This window comes from Diuraphis noxia, unplaced genomic scaffold, assembly GCF_037042655.1.
Source record: "Diuraphis noxia isolate RWA-SAM2 unplaced genomic scaffold, SU_Dnox_SAM2 contig0001, whole genome shotgun sequence".
Lineage (NCBI taxonomy): Eukaryota > Metazoa > Arthropoda > Insecta > Hemiptera > Aphididae > Diuraphis > Diuraphis noxia.
This window is the reverse complement of record NW_028301711.1, coordinates 19430112-19450578: the sequence shown is the minus strand read 5'-3', so window position 1 is coordinate 19450578 and position 20467 is coordinate 19430112. Positions and strand designations below refer to the sequence as shown.

At 33.2% G+C, this 20467-nt stretch overlaps 4 protein-coding genes across 4 annotated transcripts; all 4 read left to right on the top strand.

Annotated features, from left to right (window-relative positions):
* Positions 1 to 2292: 2292 nt before the first annotated feature.
* On the top strand, positions 2293 to 3785 carry LOC149060222 (uncharacterized). The gene is made up of 4 exons (XM_089228358.1): positions 2293 to 2486; positions 2694 to 2826; positions 2898 to 3067; positions 3284 to 3785. The coding sequence occupies exons 1-4, from the start codon at positions 2293 to 2295 to the stop codon at positions 3783 to 3785; spliced, it is 999 nt and encodes a 332-aa protein (XP_089084484.1).
* Positions 3786 to 14838: 11053 nt separating this feature from the next.
* Positions 14839 to 16302, top strand: LOC149060221 (uncharacterized). The gene is made up of 2 exons (XM_089228347.1): positions 14839 to 15237; positions 15289 to 16302. The coding sequence occupies exons 1-2, from the start codon at positions 14839 to 14841 to the stop codon at positions 16300 to 16302; spliced, it is 1413 nt and encodes a 470-aa protein (XP_089084473.1).
* Positions 16303 to 16306: 4 nt separating this feature from the next.
* On the top strand, positions 16307 to 17122 carry LOC107171098 (uncharacterized). Its single transcript, XM_015521328.2, has one exon. It carries the CDS (start codon positions 16307 to 16309, stop codon positions 17120 to 17122), a length of 816 nt encoding a protein of 271 aa, XP_015376814.2.
* Positions 17123 to 17200: 78 nt separating this feature from the next.
* LOC107172638 (uncharacterized) lies at positions 17201 to 19636 on the top strand. Its single transcript, XM_015522933.2, has one exon. It carries the CDS (start codon positions 17201 to 17203, stop codon positions 19634 to 19636), a length of 2436 nt encoding a protein of 811 aa, XP_015378419.2.
* Positions 19637 to 20467: the final 831 nt, after the last annotated feature.

Sequence of the window (20467 nt, the reverse complement as noted above, 5' to 3'; positions counted from 1 at the left end):
CATGTTTGGACATTGGAATTCGGTGGCAAGTCGCTTTAAGGAAGATTTTCCAGGAGCAATGCTTCAAAAATGTATTTGCCATTCACTAGCGTTGTGTGCTAGTGAAGCCTGTACAATTTTGCCTCGACGGTAAGAACAAATACAGTAACTTATAAAATATTTCAGTATGATTAATTTGTTTTTTAAATTATTATAAGATGTGAAGACTTAGCTCGAGATGTTTACAATTTTTTTAAAAAAAGCTGTAAACGAATTGCTCAATTCAAAGAATTACAAATATTTTGTGATGTTAACCCACACCGAATATTAAGACCATCACAAACACGATGGTTGTCTTTGTTGATGGTAGTTCAGCGAATTCTAGAGCAGTGGGAACCTCTTAAAATGTTTTTCAGATTACATGGGTAGTTAAAACTTACTTTTATAAAAAGAAAACACTTAATTTATGTATAAAAACTTATTTTATTATAGATTAGAAGAACGTGTTGTAATGGCAGAAACCATATACAATAATTTAAATGATCCAAAATTTTTTTTATTTTACAACTTTTTGGAGTGGGTATTACCAAAGTTTGTCAATTTGAATAAACTTTTTCAGAGTGAAAAAAGTGTTATAGCTGTACTACATACTAAAATGGAAGAAACATATAAAGGTAGTTAATAAACAAATAACATAAATTTAAATTAAACCAATTTATGAATAACATTTGTATAAATATGTATTAGGTACTAAGTAAATATTTTTTTTTTGTCTACCAGAGCTGTTATATTCATTCATAAAGAAGTGTCCAGATCCATTTAATTGTGATGTTCAGGATAGAACCATGTTTTTAAGGAACGAAGAAATATATTTAGGGTTTAATGTAATGACATTGGTGCAAAAGCCTGAAATTAATTCAAATAAACAAATGCTAACCGAATTTTATGACAAATGTAGACAGTTTTTAATTGTTTCCTGTAAACAAATCAAAAAAAGGTACTTGAACCAGTGAACATGTTGTTATTGTTATTAATTATAAAATATGGTATCTACTATTATTAAAATATAGTGGATGTCTTGATTTTACTTTCTACTTAATTACTACTTCTTTTTACTTTCAGGTATGATTTTAATAATTCCTTATTAAACAAACTCTACAACTTTCAACCAAAAGTTGTAATGAGTAAGGAATGTCTCGTTTCCTTGGCTTCAATGAATAATGAAGTTCCAAGAATTTCTGAACAATATACCAAGTTTGATCTTCAAGTAATTGATACAGAGTGGAGAAAGCTCAAAATAATTGATTTAAGTGATAATATAAAATCAATAAAATATGTCGATGAGTTTTGGACGTTCTTGTACAACTGGGAATGTGATGGTGAGTTTAAATTTAAAAATCTGGCCGGTTTTGTATTAAAGATTATGAGTTTACCTCATTCTTCTGTTGATTGTGAAAGAGTTTTTTCCAAAGTAAACTTAATAAAAACGAAAGTTAGAAATAGATTACAAGTCAAGTCATTAAATGGATTACTACTTTCAAGTGAACATATTAAACGTACAACTTGTATTCATTTTAAACCTACCAAGTCTATGATAGATTCTAGTAATATCAGTATGTACCATTACGAAGCAACCGATGTTACTGAAACTGAAATTTCAAATGATGTAGTAGAATTTGGAAATTATACATCCTAATATTTTATTGTTTTATTTTTTGTTGAATATGATATATTATTTTATACTTATTAAAAAGTTGTAATTACACTAATTTTTGATATTTGATTTACCTTTTGATCTATTCTAATCACACATGCCATCCTATTGCAATATTTCCTATCACATCGAGCAACAAAGTGTCAGAAGCACAGCTATAGGTACTAGTATCAATAGAGTATAGACTGAAAGTCAATAGACTCATAGTGTATCTGAATAGTGAGTATAGACTTTATAGCCATGATCACAAATAAATGTACACCTTATATGTATCTCGAATCAGGCCGACTATATTCAACTGCGATGCGAGAACATCACGGATATGCCCTAGCCACCGGGCTAATAGAACAGCCGCGTTTAATTCGAGGCGTGGCACTGTTAAGGGTTTAAGGGGTGCTTAAAAAGGGGCATATTTTAGGGGCTTATTTTAGAGTTTTTGGAACTGATAATCAACCAGTACTAACTACACATATATTTGATGAAGATATGGATGATTCTGAAAATAATGAACACCCCATGACAGTTGAAGTTACAGAATATGTCTTAGAAAACAATAATTTAGAATCTTCTTTAAGTTTTTCATTACCACCACACCAACGATGTGCCGCGCACACGCTTTGATTGCTACTGTTGATGTCATTGAGGCTGAAAAGGATTTAGCTTATAAAGTTATTAGTAGAAGAGTATTTGCAAAATGTCAAGCAATATTCAATAAGCAAAATCAATCTACACTGAGCGCTGATATAATAAAAGAACACCTTGGTCGTTATTTGATTACGCCTAATGCCACTCGGTAATTATTTATTTAAATTAAAAACCCTTTGTCCTTATAATATATAACTTACATTACATTAGTCTCATCCTCATGTAACATAACTATATTCATTAACTATTATTTTCTATAATAGTCAATTTTAATGAAGAAAAATTGTTTTGATTATAAAAATAAAAATATTTAATTTATACCTACTTGGATTGACAAAACTGAATGTTTTTTTAGATGGAATTCGTATTATGATGCAATGTGCTGCATTGTAAAGAACATTGACAAAATTAATGAACTTTGCAATCACTTACAGTTATCTTCTATTTCAGTTCCTCGTGAAGTTACTTTTTTAAAAGAATATTGTGATGTAAATATTATTTAATATTTATGTTTTAAATGAATATATATATAAATATTAAATACCGCTGTTCATTTTAGGTTATGAAACCAATAGCTAAGGCTTTAGATTTGTTGCAAGGTGATAAACATGTTTCACTTGGGTATTTACTAACAACAATTAGTGCAGTCCACAAAACGTTAAATGAAAATATCAATGTAGTATCTTGTAAACCACTTATTATTGCACTGAAAAAAGGATTAAACAAGCGGTAATGTTTATGAAATTTGAATGCATTTAATTTCCTTGTCAAAATGTTATGTTATGTACCCAAATAACTGTTAAAACCAGGTTTTGCTGTATTTAATATAAAAATATTTTTAAAACGTCTGGTGCACACAGTAAAATATTAAATAGGGTACAAAACATTATATAAAGTTATTATTATTTAAATTTGTAAATAAATTATTCCTATATTATTTTTCAGGTTTAATAAGTATATGTGCTCAAAATCATGTCAAGTGGCAGCTGGATTAATTCCTAAGTTCAAACTAAATTGGACTAACTTGGACAACCGCGATGACATTAAAAATGCATTATTAGAATACATATCTGAAAATGTTGAACAAATTGAAAGAAATCCTGTAATTGCAGATTCTAGTTTAACCCAATTACAAAACCATAATAGCGATTCAGAAGATGACTTTTTTAGTTTTAATAATACAAATATTATATTTGATGGCAATAATGACGCAGAACTAATTCTTAATAATTATTTGTCGAACTCCAGTATTAAATCTCCTTTAGATTTGCCATTAATATTGAAAAATTTATTTATAAAATACAATACTGCTGTCCCGTCTTCAGCACATGTTGAAAGATTATTTAGTGCAAGAGGGCAGGTATTCAATAAACGTAGAGGATCAATGGCTGATAAAAACTTCGAGATGACTCTTTTACTAAAATTTAATTGCTACTTTACGGTATAGATTTAAAAGTTAATCATTATTTTATTTTTAAATATTAATAAAGAAAAGTTATAAATGTATGTTTACTATTTAGTATTTTAATTCGATATTTAAATTACAAATACCTGAAATACCTATATTTATCCTATATTTACTAGTTTATGAGTATCTAATTGGTAATTACAATACAACTGATATATAAGTAATGTATTATAGTGCATTCATATGCACCAGATGACAGATATACTATTTCTTTGTACTCGACTAATGTAGTACTTATTTGTGTACATCTATGATTCTTGTTCACAATTAATATTGGTACTATTTCTATGGTTGTAAGTTAAATTTAATATTTAATTAATGAAGGACAATTATTTTCCTCAAATTTTAGACTTATAATCCATAAAGTCCGGCCAATTATTGAATATGGTGCCATTATTTGGAATCCCCACACGGCCGACAACGCTTGCCAGGTGGAAAGGGTACAGCGTAGGTTCTTGGAATTTAGCGCCGCGGAAGCAATGCGAAAGCAGATCCCGCGGCGTCGTCGGTTAAAACGGAAAAAAAAGGTTCTTGGGATTTACCAGCTTCCTTTTAGGCATCGAATGTCCACCGCATGATTATTCCCCAGTTGCTATTCAACTTAATCTAGCCTCACTAGCAGAACGCAGGCGCATTATGGATACCAAGTTCTTGAATGGACTGTTAGATGGTAGTGTTGATTCCCCGACTTTACTATCCTTAATTAATTTTAAAGTACCCCAACGCTCCACCCGCTCCATTACTACATTTCATGTCCCTTTTTGTTCCACCAACTACTTACTAAATGAGCCTATGAGGCGTATGATGCATAATGCCAATTTGGACCCCACTTTCTCTTTTAGTTAGCTCTGTCATATCTATTATTTTTGAAATGCCCATAAACTGTATTATCCCATTGCTACTTAATAACTACTGTTCACTTTAACATCTTCATGTATCTATATCTTTAATTGCATACCTTAATACCTATGTATATTATTATTACTATTATTATTATTATTATTATTATTTATATATATTTTTTCTCTCGCTTTGTAAACCATATTACCTGTTTTATCTATGTATAAAAGGGCTTAGCCCGTTATAAGGTGATACATGTTTATAAAAAAAAATGTATAATAAAAAAAAAATTTTTTTAATTAACTTAACTTAAGTTAAAAAAATTCATTAACTTGCCCAGCCTTGATTATTTCTGCAAAGTGAGGTTATATTTTGTTAATTTTAGTCGAAATTAACATCTAAAATTGGTTTTACCTTACTGTGAAGCTACTTCAAATAAACTTGACCGAATTACAATCATTTGTAACAGAACAATTAACTATTGGAAAATTAATGATTTTAAGTAATTATATTATTTATTACATTTGATGATATTATAGTAGATTGATACATCTGTTTAATTACAAGTTCACAAAATATATCAAGCAATGAAGACTTTATACAAGATTTAGTATAATAAAACATTAACAAACATTTTGTATTGTTAAACAAAATAAGGCCTTTAAAAGATTAAAATGTTTTTAAACTTCAAATTGTTTAAATATTTCGAATATCTGTAAAAAAAAAAAAAATTAATTAATATAAAAAGTATAAACATAACAACAATAGTTTTTTTTATAGTAGTTACCTAAAGTCTCATTCAGGTTTTTAGTAATAATAATTAGTGTGGTGATATGTATACATTTTGCTGAGTACTATAGTTTATGAATATATACATTTAAATTAAATATGTTTATTAGTTGTATATTAATTGGAAAAGTATTAAGATAAATTGCCAACAGTATATCAAAATATTGCAAATTTTTAATTGTATTTAAACATGGTAACAAAATATAATGTTACACCTTTGGTAATTTAACAGATTATGTTAAAATATTTAAATCGTTGGTTTGTAAAGGATTGAAAAAAAATACAAATGGGTCAATGGTTAATTCATTATGATAAATACTCAAGTGCAAATAATAATGAAATCAGAATTTCTGCTTGTATAAAACAAAATAAACAATTATTATAAGGTTGGCTCTCTTACACTTTTATCCAGGCCTGAGACTGGCAACTCATACATAATAATAATAATAATAATAATATTATGTGGGTAATTAGTTGGCGGTTTACACGTTCCTTTTTAAATGCTACTTTAGTCAGACAGTTAATATTTTATGTAATATTTAAATATATACTATTTTTGGTTAGTTTGTGGTTTTTGTATGTTCTAGTTTAAAAGTCTTGTTATATTTTTTTAGAACGATAACATATACATCTTTGCTGTTATTTGGCCATCTTGTTTCAGCAATTGTTGTGTCTGTTTTATGTTCTATACTAATGTACTATTTATTATAGACTTATTATTTTATTATTTATTATTTAACACTGATACATAATATAAATTTTATTAATTTGCACTTAACAATTAACATGTGCTTCTGTCTTACAATGACTCTGACTATATGTATAAACAACTGATATTATTATATAATACAAGATAACAACTATTGATAACACAGTTACCATACAACATCCTTCCCTTTAAGATACAAAATACGAATGATACAATAGATACATTAGCAGTTGTTTTGAACAATTAATACACTAATAAATTATGATTTACATTTTAAATTTTTTTTTTTTTTTTTTTAACAATATTTCAAATAATAATAATTACATTAATAAATAATGATATAAATGACAATAAAAATAATTACATTCAAAAACAACAATTAATAATACTGATTAATTACTGAGATCATAAATATCTAGCTTGGCTGGTTTTTTAACTACTCTTCCAACTTTTGTTTTTGTTATTTCACCATTCAATCCCTCACTCACTACTTTTTCATTACTCTGACTATCTTTAATTTTTTTCTCATTCACCACTTCTTCATTACTTTGACTATCTTTAATTTTTTCCTCACTCACCGCTTTTTCATTACTACTTACTCCTAATATTATATCATCATTGTCTTCATAATTTTCAATATAGTGTTGTCCTTTTGTGTGACGTAAATGATATGATGTGCGCCTGACTATTTGCCCATTTTGTAGCTTGACCACATATGACCTTGGATAATTATCTAATTTACTTAAAACTTTACAAGGTAACCATACTCTTCCTTCATTTACAACCACATCATCATTTGCATTAAACTCATCTTTGGATTTAGTTCTTTTATCATAATAGTCTTTATATTTGGCTTGATAGTTTAACATTCTGTTTTCATCATTAACTTGAATTTTAGGTTTTAAAGTATTCTCATTTACTGGAAACTTAGTTCTTAATAGTCTACTCATGACTAATTCACAAGGTGAAGCTCCGATCTGTGGTAAAGTTGTACACCTATACTCAAGCAAAATGTCTAATATTTCTTTTTTTTCAAAATCAGCTTTCCTAAGCATTTGTTTGGCAGTTTGTACTGCTCTTTCTGCCGTCCCATTAGACTGAGGGTATCTAGGACTAGACGTTAGTAATTTTATATTATACATTACACAAAATTGCTTAAATACATCAGAGCAATAAGGTTGATTATCAGAGTATATTATTTGCGGATACCCATGTGTACTGAAGATCTTTTTTAACTGTTGTATAACTTCTTGAGCTGTTTTAAAATTTATTTTGATTATTTCTAGCCATTTTGAATAATGATCAAATACAATAACATAATCTTTACCACCATAAGTCAATATGTCAGAACTTATAATTTCAAAAGGCAGTTTAGCCACTTGGTGTTGCTGTAATGGCTCTTTTGTATTAGAATTTTTAAATCTATCACAAACTTTGCAACTCAATACATATTGTTTTATTTCATTATCCAACCCAGGCCAGTATACTAACTGCTTAGCTCTAAGTACAGTTTTATTCACACCATTATGTCCTTCGTGTAACTGCTGTAATGCCAACCGTCTCAGGCTGTAAGGCATAATAATTTTATTTTTAACATAAAGAACTCCTTTTTCAACAACAATATCATTACGAAGACTCCAATAATGTTGAATCTCACCACTAATCTTATTTTTATCCTTTGGCCAACCTTCATTATAGTATTCTAAAATTTTCACTAGTACTTGGTCATGCCTAGTAGCCTCAGCTATTTTTGAAACATTTATAGTATTATTAATTGAATGTACTACCCCTTCAATATTAATTTCCTTGTCAAATTCATTATTAATATAATTTCTCGACAACAGGTCTGCAATATGCATTTCTTTGCCTGGTAAATAATTAATTTCTAAATCATAGATCAATAGCTTGAGTTTCATTTTTTGTAATCTATTTGATATAACTTTATGAAAATTTTTTTTATAAATCGATGTTAGTGGTGAATGATCCGTCCAAATTTTTGTATGATATCCATAAATATAATTATGAAATTTGCGACACGAAAACAAAATGCTTAACATCTCTTTGTCAATTTGTGGGTACTGTTTCTCTGAATCTGTTAAACTCCTAGAGGAAAATGCTACTGGCTTTCCTTCTTGCATTAAGCAGCAACCTAGTCCACTACTAGAGCTATCACATTGAATACTTATTTCCTTTTTTGGATCAAAATTAACAAGGACAGGTGAGTTAGTAATTATATGTTTCAATTGTCTTATAACTTCACTATGAATGTTAGTCCATGTCCAGTGCACATTTTTCTTTAACAACTCTCTTATGGGAGCAATCAATTGTGACATATTTGGTATAAATTGCCTAAGGAAATTGAACATCCCTATAATTCGTTGTAGTTCTACTTTATTTTTAGGTTCTTTTAAACTGTTAATCGCCTCAACTCGTTCCGGGTCAACTTTCATTCCCTCCATACTAAAAATCATACCTAAATAATTGATTTCTTTCTTTTTATAGATAAACTTGTCTGCATTAAATTTTATTCCAACAGACTTTGCCCTTTCCAATACAGACTTTACCGCCATATCATGTGTTCTTTCATCCTCAGCAGCAATTAATATGTCATCAAAATAAATTTTTATATTTTCAATATCTCCAAAACACTTCTGATTCTGTTTTTGGAACTCTTCAGGAGCACATGACAGCCCAAATGGAAGCCTAGTAAATTTATAATATCCAAAAGGCGTACTAAAGCAACATATATTGCTGGACTCTTTAGACAGCTTAATTTGCCAAAACCCATTTTTAAGATCTAACAATGAGTACCACATTTTATTACTTAAGCTCATTCTAATCTCATCCATTGTTGGTATTAAATGATGTTCTCGAATTATGACTTTATTTAATTCTGACGGATCTAAACAGATTCGCAACTTTTTATTGGGCTTTTCAACAATAACAATATTACTTGACCATTTACCTGGTCTATCTACAGGTACTATTACACCATCTTTAGTCATGATATCTAGTGTTTTTTTAAGTTCACCCTTTATGGATTCTGGTACCCTCCTTGGTGGATTAATCCAACCTTCACTATTCTCTCTAATTTTAATATCATACTCCTCTGGAAAATTTCCTAAACCTTCAAACACATCTTTATAATCTCTAACCAACTGTTTCTCCACATCATTACTATTAATACTATTTACTTCTATTTTACCAACCAAACCAAACTTAACACATGTGTCTAGTCCTAAAATAGGTATACATTTATTTTGTATTTTATCATCAACAATAACAAACCTGAGCTTAACATTTTGATTGGAAATCAAACAATTCATTTTTACAGCCCCAACAAATTTAATAACATATCCCCCATATGCTTGAATCTTATAATTAATTTTTTCAACGATTTCATTCCTTTTGATATTATTAAACAGACTTAAAGGTAATATATCAATGTCCGAACCAGTGTCTAACTTAAAATGTACATCATAATTATTAATTAATATATTCTTAAACCATCCATTCATATTATTAGGGTTAGGACACTGTTCACTTACATTTGATACTATTACTGAACAAATATCAAATAAGTTATGCTCAGGCTCACTATTTACATTATTATTTTCATAATATTCACCAATATTCAATACCTTATGTTGATTATTAACTCTACATCCTACTTTAAAATGATTGGGTCTTCCACAATTGGCACAATTCTTTCCATATGCCGGACAGCTTCTTGGTCCATGTTTATACCCACATTTCTTACAGTTATACTGGTCAGTTTCTGGTGTTGACGGCTTCTCTACTTGTGCTGAGTTTGACTGCTTCCTCCAATGTTTTAGATTATTCGATTTATCACCATAAATTTTTTGAACATTTTTCTCTTCAACTAATCCTCCGTTATCAGTTAATAAATGCTGCTGATATCGAGCCAATTCTGCGGATTTGCAATGATCTATAGTTTTCTCAAGACTAAGATCTGGTGCTCTTAGGAGTCTTTCTTGTAGACCCAAGTCTTTGACACCCAGTACTAGCCTGATTCGTACCATATTCTCTTCCAAATTACCAAACTCACAGCGTTTGGCTAGATTGCGTATGTCTCTTAAAAATTTGTCAAACGCTTCCCCTTCTTCCTGATAACGACGGAAAAATTTAAATTGTTCAATTATTACGTTACCCTTAGGTTCATAATACTGTTGTATTTCATGAAATATTTTTTTAACACAGCCAGGATTATTATCACTAGTAATATTGATAGATTCTAAAAACTCATATGCTTCATCACCAATTACACTTAAAAGTATTGCAACTTTGAGTTTATCTGACTTTTCATCTAAGTCATTGGCCAATAAATAAAGTTGAAATTTTGACTTAAATAACCTTAAATTACGTATTACCATACTTGGTTCACTAATGTCTAGTGGCGACGGAGCAGGAACTACTTGACCATTCGACTGCGCCATGTTTTATGTTCTATACTAATGTACTATTTATTATAGACTTATTATTTTATTATTTATTATTTAACACTGATACATAATATAAATTTTATTAATTTGCACTTAACAATTAACATGTGCTTCTGTCTTACAATGACTCTGACTATATGTATAAACAACTGATATTATTATATAATACAAGATAACAACTATTGATAACACAGTTACCATACAACAGTGTCATTGGCAGAAACCCAATTAGAACGTGTTTGTTTCAGATATGCTACTTTATACTGTTCATTGGTCCGTTCACTATTAGAGTATTCATCGATCCTATGGGACCTTTATACGGTATCTGACTCCTGTCAACTAGAACGTGTTCAGAGACGGTTCTTATCTTGCGCAGCTTTTGTCTTAAAAATAAATCATCCTCTCCACGACTATTTCTTAGTTATGCAGGAACTCAGCCTCATTTCACTGGCTGACAGGCGAGTTAACGCTAACATAGATTTTCTAAATAAACTGGTTGATGGTCGTATAGATACTCCCTCACTTCTCTCGTTAGTCAATTTCAAAGTTCCATCCCGTACTACTAGATACCATGCTCCTTTCGTTGTTCCTGGGCACACTACCAACTATGGCAGAAATAATCCGTTAGACATGATGCGGCTGGCCAATGAGAACACCGTTCATCAAAACTGATACATTTTATTATTATACATATTTTATTTTTATTTTTTTTATTATCATTATTATACTTATTATTCTGCAGTTATTATCTTATATAAATTTAATTGTGTCATAGTATTAATTATTTAAATTATATATTATTGTATTATGTTAAACTGTTGTATAGGGCTCAGCCCGTTAACAAATAAATAAATAAATAAATAAATAATGGCCAGAGCTTGTATTTTGTCCAATATGGAATATAGCAGCATGAGGTTTGTAGCGCGCCCCATCAATTTCTAAAGTAGTAGATGGCACACCACAAAGTTTTGAATTGGTTATCTTGTTGGAAACAAATTGTCCGTTTAAGAAAATTGTAGTAAATAATTTTAATTGAATAATCAAATATTCATGGGCTAATATTATCTGATGTTTTCTTTCATAACCACCAATGTTATTACAATTATTGCATCTGTAGTCTGATATGCTGGACCATACATTTTGATCAGTTGACAATAATATTTGCAGAGTTTGTGATCTGTCTTGTGGAATATCCAAGTGTAGGATCAAATTCGTTGGTGCATCACTGGTTGTTGTTGTACTGCACAAATTACAACGACTGCTATACAATTCTTGAAATCCAAATAATGAATCAAATGTATGTCTGTTACGGTTCATAAGTGCTTCTAAAAATTGTACACAATCTTGTTGTTGTACTTGAGTATACATTATTGTCTCGCTGTCAAAATATTCTCTGATTGTTCTAGTGTTAGAGGAAATACTGTTATTACTATATTCCTCTAGGCATTGTTGAATTATTGGTCCAAGTTCATAATTGTGAATTTTGTGTACAAGTGATTCACAATGAAAAAGTACCTGTATGACAGAATTAGCATAACACGAGACATTATCATTATTTGTAAAGCCACAAATGCTACTTGATATTACGTTTTTTGGCTTTTCTGTCTTAGGTATTATTTTTTGAATTTTTGATGTAGTTACATTTTCGTTTGACTCTAATAATATATTAGAGCTGTTAATATTTTCTGGAACCATAATAGTACATTTATTGACATGAATGAATTCAATATCATCACAGTTATCATTATTGCATACCTCGATTGATTTAGTTTTAGTTTCAAGTACCATCACAGTGCCACTATCAACACGACAGAATTCAATATCATCAAAGTTAATATTATTCCTGGCCCTTGTTGATTTTTCTGGAGTGCCTTCATTAATTATGTTGACGTTTGGCTCAATCAAATTGTTTTCAACAACTTTTTCTATAATTTGATCATCAACTGTCACAGAACTTTTTTCAATTTCATTGTAAGTTTCTTTGTCCAAAAGGAGAATAGGCCTATGATCACTAATGAGAAATTTATACACCAAAGCTGCAATTTAAACGTTAGATATGACATTGTCTATGCTTGTTCCGTAATCTGTAGTTATATCATCTACGAATATTTTGTAATTGTATTGCTTTAATATTTGAACTAGTTGTTTTGGTAGTTTATTGAAGTTTATATTGAAATCACCGATGAAAACAACTTTTGTTAGGGTTGAAACTACTTGCTCAATGAAATTACAAAGCTTCTGTATTGGAAATTTAGGCGATGAATATATCCTAATGTAGGTTATATTTTCAATGAATACTTCAATTGCTTCTAGGTGTGTACATGTTTTTTTGTCTTGAATTAGTGTTGAGTTGCTAGTTAAATTTGGAATAGATTCTTTAACAAAATAAATTGAACCACTCTTGCCATTGGCGTGTATACTATCTATTCTACAGCATTCAATATGGTTATTAATGTTGTATGTGTCTGATGATTTTGAACCGGTTTCTTGAAAAAACATTAGTTGAGATTGTAAAAGAATGTTGTCCGCATTTATGTGATTTTCATATTTTTTTAATGACCTTATATTATGTGACATACATGATAGTGGGTTGTTGTCTTTTATAATTCTAGAAAACCGCGGATTAAGGGCACAACTAGATGTCTTAAGTCTGGACATCTCATGTTCAACTTTTGAAGAAGGTTTTGGTGGCTTCGCAGGAAAGTAGTCGATACGCAAACCTTGAGCTGAAGTTGCTCGACTACATCCAACATATAACATATTGCATTTCAAGTATTTTTTGGGTATATGAAATGCTACGGATTGATATGTGGCACATTTACTTTTGTGTACCGTCAATGCCAAAGCTTCTACCAAAGGCAATTGCATTCTTGTTACTTTATGGTGCTCTGCATTACCCAATTGAAATTATAATTTTGTGATCTCAATTGGTGTCCACTTGCACATATCGTCTGTGTGTTCGCCTTTTGGTTTCAGTTTGTTTTTAATCTGCTGTCTAGTAAGTGACCCCACTTCTGGTTCATCGAACTTGATCCACACTCTTTTAGCAACTTCTTTACCTCCTACAGTTTGTCCATTGTTTATTTGCATGAGATCTCCAATTGAGCCATTGACTATGCCGTCTTCAGTTGAAATATTTGCTATCACCATATACTAGGCTGTTTCTTTTAAAACTAATCTTAAAGGTAAGCCCATAGTCTTTTGTCGTGGCAGGTTCTTGGCAGACCAACAGTATCAATCGCTTCAGAAATGAAACCTACTTGATTCATAGAGTTAAGCACTCTTTTGTTCATTTCGTCAACTTCGTTATAAGTAGCCCAGAGGTGCATTACTCGTGGTTGAAAAGTAACATCTAACTGGGTTATAAAATTTTGGAAATAGTTCACATCTGCTTCTTCTAACTGTCCTTTGGCCAACTAACATTATTGCAAATTCTTTGTCATCTTTTTGGCGCATTATTTCAGTCAACTCATAGAACTTAAATGTTTCCCAAATAGATTTGATGGATAAGATTTCAACTGCACTTGGATATTTAGACAGAATTTCTTCAAAACTGTCATACAATGGTGTTGATAATACTAGTGCTAATTGAAATAAATCACCAAACACTATTATATTTATGTCACCAAATGGTTTATTTACCCTAAGTATAGATCTTAATCGCTGATCAATATACCCCAAAGTTTTTATGCCGACTATTACTAGTCTAGCATATACAAAAAAAATTTATTTTATTATCAATTAGATCTCAATTATCTATTATACATTAATGGCGTATCGTTTGTGGATATTATATGTTAATTAGTTCCATCACTAGTGCGTCATTTTATATTATTGTACAATTGTAAAATCTTCAACCTTCTATCAAGATGGGAGTCAACGACGAACGACTTCTGCCTGAGTTAACCAAGATGATCAACAAAAGAGATTCTGCCAAAAGGTCTATGTATGCAATTAAAACATTCATAGACAAGTATGACCCTGCTACCAAATCTCTGAACCAACTTCAAACTAGACTGGACAGTCTAATGCAATATATGTCCAAATATGAATCTTGTCAAGATGATATTGAAAGTCATGCAGCAGTTACGGTTGAAATGCTAGATCACAGAACTGGTGTTGATGATTTTTTCTGTCACTTAAGGCTGAGATTTTAGATTTAGTTGAGCGCTATTCTAAGGCTTCATTCAACACCTCCAGTACACCATCGTAGCCTATCATTCGGGATTCCATGAAACTTCCGTTCATTCTTGCTCCTACCTTTGATGGTGATCTACAAAATTGGGTATCATTCCTCGATGCATTCAATGCGATGTTTCATCACAACCAAGGATTATCTGATGTACAGCGTTTACACTATTTAAAATCTTGTCTGGTCGGTCCTGCTACGGAAGTAGTGCGTACCATTCCTACAACTGATGTAAATTATTCCACAGCCTACAATGCTCTAGTTGAAAGATATGAGAACAAATCACTCATTATACAGTCACATATACGGTCATTATTTCAGACACCACAAGTCCATAGACCTACTGCCAGCGAACTACGTCAGTTACACTACCATGTAGTATCCCAAGTTGATGCATTGCAGGCACTCGGTCAAAACATACATGAGTGGGATGCATGGTTGGTGACCTTATTATGTTGCCGATTAGATCCTACTACCGTTGGTGAATGGTAGCTGCTGCAAACATCAAAGGAACTCCCGAAATTTCGTGATTTGGAAAAATTTCTGGCAAATCGAGTTTCTGCTTATGAAGTCGGTGAGGTTGGTAATCAGTCCACCCAACTTAAACCACTTAGTGGCCAACGCTCAATGCAAAAAAAGGTTTTATTTGCCCATCAAAAGGACAACAGTCCATCTAAGGAAAGAAGATGCATAGTGTGTCCCGAACATCGTCGATTAGCATTGTGCGAAAATTTCAATAAAATGTCCCTCACTGAACGTCAAGACGTAGTCTTTAAAAACAAGTTATGTTATAATTGTTTATATTCAGGGCTCCAGGTTCGCCAATGTCGTGTTGGCAACTGCAATAAGTGTGGAAAACGACACAACACTAAATTGCACAATGATAAACCGTACAACCAGCCTCCTTCAGCAAATGAACAGCCATCGTCACCGCAAGGCCAATCTATGGTAACCTATGTTGAGCAAGCTAACAACAATCCTACTGTTCAAAGACAAATAATGTTAGCTACTGCAGTGATCAACTTAACAAATTCAACTGGTCAACAGATTGCATTTCGTGCCATACTGGATTCCGGGTCGCAAATCTGCCTTATAACCAGGGAGTGTGCATCAAGACTGCATATTAGTGAAACTCAAGGCTCAGTATCATTGGCTGGTATTGGATCTGTAGCTGCTAAGACTGGCACAATGATAAGCACAACCATGTGTTCACGACTCAGTGACTATGAAGCATCCATCAATTTTCATGTAATCAACTCAATAACAAACAAGTTAACAAGTCACAGTGTAAATATCCATCAATTAAACATTCCCGACACAATATTAAACTGTTTAGCTGATCCTGGATTCCATGAACCGGGCAATATTGATGTACTAATTGGTGCTGAAATATTTTATGAACTATTAATCGGCGAAAGCAAGAAAACACCAGAGGGTACTGTTCTACATAACACCTGTTTAGGATGGGTGCTAACTGGTTCAATGCCCATCTCCAAATTATCATAGGTGCATGTCAAGTCTATTAATACAGTGTCAATCAAGGTCGTCTCTGGCTCTTACCGACCGCCCCACCTGTAGTTTCAAGGAAAACCAGTCAATAGCCGAAGCACATTTTACTAGTACAGTAACCCAGGATCATTCTGGGCGATTTGTGGTACGATTGCCATTTCTGCGTGATCCTGAGGTGCTGGGCGATTCAAGATTTATGGCGCAGCAGCGTTTCTTCAACCTTCAGCGAAGGATGAATCGAGATCTTATGCTGGCTCAAGAATATAAAAAATTCATGTCTGAGTACATTAAAATGGGTCATATGGAAGAGGCTAAGGACACAGACCTTCCTACTTACTACCTCCCTCACCATACTGTGACCAAGGGCGACAGCCTAACCACAAAGACTCGTGTTGTGTTTGATGGCTCAGCAGTTACAAGATCAGGCCTAAGTCTTAACGACATATTAGTGTGTGGACCACCCGTTCAACCTGAATTGTTATCCATTGTGCTGCGATTCCGTCTTTATAGATATGCTTTGGTTGCAGACATTAAAAAAATGTATCGCCAGGTCCGTGTTGCACCTGCAGGCTGTGACTTACAGCGAATAGTATTTCGATCAAATGCTGATGAGGAATTAAAGGATTACAGACTTCTCACTGTCACATATGGTACTAGAGCTGCATCATTCTTAGCCACACGGTGTTTACTTGAGGCAAGTTATATGGTTCAAGATGCAACTGCTCAGCGTGCTATACAACAAGATTTTTACGTTGATGATCTATTGAGCGGCTGTCAGACCGAAGAAGAATGTTACAACCTGTACCAAGTGATGTAAACTGAGCTCAATAAAGTTGGATTTTCACATAGGAAGTGGTGTAAGTGGTGTTCTAATTCTGAATTTGTATTGTCAAAAATGTCCAATTCAGAGAGTCAATCTAATTATATGTTGTCAATTAGTGACGAAGAAACCATAAGTACACTAGGCCTTGTGTGGCAGCCGAGGTTAGATTGTTTCAAGTTCATTTTCAAACCATGGTCTCAGCCACTTCAACACACCAAAAGATCACTGTTATCTGATATCAATCGGGTATTTGACCCGGTAGGTTTTGTGTCACCTGTTCTCATTCGAGGAAAGGTCTTTTTGCAGCAGTTGTGGGCCTTGAAATTAAGTTGGGATACGCCACTACCACCAGAAATGCAACAAAAATGGATTCAATTCTTTGCAAGTCTTAAATCTTTGGAACAGTTACTTATACCACGTCATGTCCCATTCAGTAATAGTGAATCAGTCCAATTGCATGGGTTCTGTGATGCTTCACAAAACGCTTACGGTGCATGCATTTATATTCTATCAACCATAACCGGGCAAAGTCAATTGTATTGTTCAAAATCCAGAGTTGCTCCACTAAAGGCAAGCACTATCCCTAGGCTAGAACTTTGTGGTGCACTTCTTTTAGCCGAATTGGTCAGCATGGTATCCAGAGAACTGGAGCGCATCAGTATCTCTTTTAGCCCTAGCAACGTCAAATTGTGGTCTGATTCATCCATTGTCATAGCATGGATCAATACTGACAAACCATTAAAGGCTTATGTATCGAACAGAGTGGCACAGATCCTAGACTTAACAAGTACCACCCAGTGGCGTCATGTGCCAACTACAAGTAATCCGGCAGACATAATTACTCGCGGCTGCCAAGCTGAAACTCTATCCGATAACAACTTATGGTGGCATGGACCTGAGTGGTTATCTCAAGCTGAATGTAATTGGCCATCCAGTAATGTTGTTGTACCATTAGAAATGCCTGAACTTCGAGTAATACATTCCATCCTTGTTGTTAATGAGCAAACAGAGTTCTTCCTTAATGATAGATACTCCTCATGGACAAGGTTGAGTAGAATCACCGCCTATTTATTACGTTTTGGCAGCAATGCTCGCAACAGCGAACCTTCGACACGACATGTTGACCCTCTAAGCATTCTTGAGATCAACAAGGCCATTACACTGCTGCTAAAAAATCTTCAAACGCGTGCGTTTGAGCAAGAAGTATTTGATTTAAGAGTCGACAAAATGGTAGGGCGACGTATTCCTCTGTGCACCCTCAATCCTTTCATGGATACTGATGGACTTATACGGGTGGGTGGCAGACTATCGAATGCTGACATTGGGTTTAATAGTAAATCTCCCATAGTATTACCATCCAAGAGCAATATGACTCAACTCATTTTTAAACATGAACATAATAGATTGCTTCATATAGGCCCACAAGGCCTGCTAGCTAATATACATCTACGGTATTGGCCGCTGCGTGGGCGGTTAATTGCGAAGAAAACAGTGAGGAATTGTATTACCTGTTTCCGTTCAAGTCCTAAATTCATCACTCCATTAATGGCGCCCCTTCCACGGGAGCGAGTAAATATTGAGCGGCCATTTGCTCGTACAGGCGTCGACTTTTGTGGTCCTATTCTCATTCGCAGTGGCATCAGAAGAGTTGTGAGCGTCAAGTGTTATATAGCTGTCTTTGTCTGCTTCGTCACGCGTGCTGTGCATTTAGACTTGGTTAATGGACTCACATCCGATGCATTCTTGGCTGCCCTGATCAGGTTCATGGCACGCCGAGGACACTGCAGTCACATTTACAGTGACAATGGAACTAATTTTGTAGGGGCCAACAAGGTGTTATATTCATACTTCATAAAAATCAAGGGGCAACGTACAGTTGAAGAAGAGCTGTCGCATCACCATGTTCAATGGCATTATATACCACCGTCAGCACCCCACTTTGGTGGGTTGTGGGAGGCTGCGGTCAAGTCGACCAAAAAACATTTGTTAAAAGTGAATACTATGGGCCTTCTTACCTTTGAGGAAATGGGCACCATGCTATGCAGAATAGAAGCTGTGTTAAACTTGCGCCCTGTATCACCAATGTCGGATGATCCATCAGATTTTACTGCATTGACTCCGGGTCACTTTCTGGTAGGTGGTGTTCTTACATTGCCTGCTGAACCAGACAGTACTGGCATACCCTTGAATCGAATAAGGCGATTAGAACTCGTAAAGGTACAAGCTCAGACGTTTTGGAATCGCTGGAGTTCTGAGTACTTACCACAACTCCATAAGAGAGGTTGCTGGCTCTCAAAAAAGGACAATACTGAAGTTGGATCCCTTGCAAATGAGGACAATTTGCCACCAATGAAGTGGATTATGGTCAGAGTCATTCAAGTTCATCCTGGGTCAGATGGAGTGGTGCGTGTTGTCACTGTACGTAACTCAGCGAGAAGAGAATTCCAGCGTCCAGCTACAAAACTTGCTGTTCTACCCAATGTCAAGGATGAAGAGGAGCTTGTCTAATCAACTCATCGCCTATTATGTATTATTGTATTTTTGCCCATACTGTTATTTTATTATGTCAAATTATTTCATCTCATGTATCTTTAAGACTGAATATTATATATTGGTTTGTATTATTACTAGTAGTAGCTCTAGTTGACATAAGTTGATATAATATTTGTATTTAATGTGTCATGTTTGTTGAAAGTCCTGCGTACCTTCAAAGCGGGGAGAAAATGTTAGCGCCGAAATGGCAATTCTATAATTTTATCGTTTATATTATTATATTTGTTCTTATCACACATCGCTGCAGCGCGGTCGACGATGGTGTCTGGTGTCGTGTGCTGACCACCCAGTGTATGTGTGATAAATTCTATCATTCAATGGTTTTGTCACCTAATATTGTTGTGTTCCCAGTGTTGACACTGGCATTCTTCGTATTTTAAGTCTCATTCGTTTAGATCGCCGTTTTTTGTCGTTTCTTTTCCTTTTCTGACTTTGCATTGTCATGTTCTCCGTTCTCGTATTTGTCGTATTATATAAAGTCCAAGTTGTCAAATGGTCATTCTCTTGTTTTGTTCCTGCTATAAACCACGTTTTTGTTTTACCCATCATCATATCTCTAGTGAGTATCGTTCAAAAGACAATTTAGTTTCTCGTATTTAATTATTTCCTCGTTATAGGTTGTATTCGCTCATTCGTATTTGTTATTGGCATCTTCTCAATTTTTCCCGTTGTCACATTTTATGCTACTGCAGGCGTCATGTGTATGTTTGGTTCTAAGTTGTCTGCGTTGTGATAGGATCAAGTAGTCGCACGTGTGCGGGTTGTATTACCTTATATTTATTATTT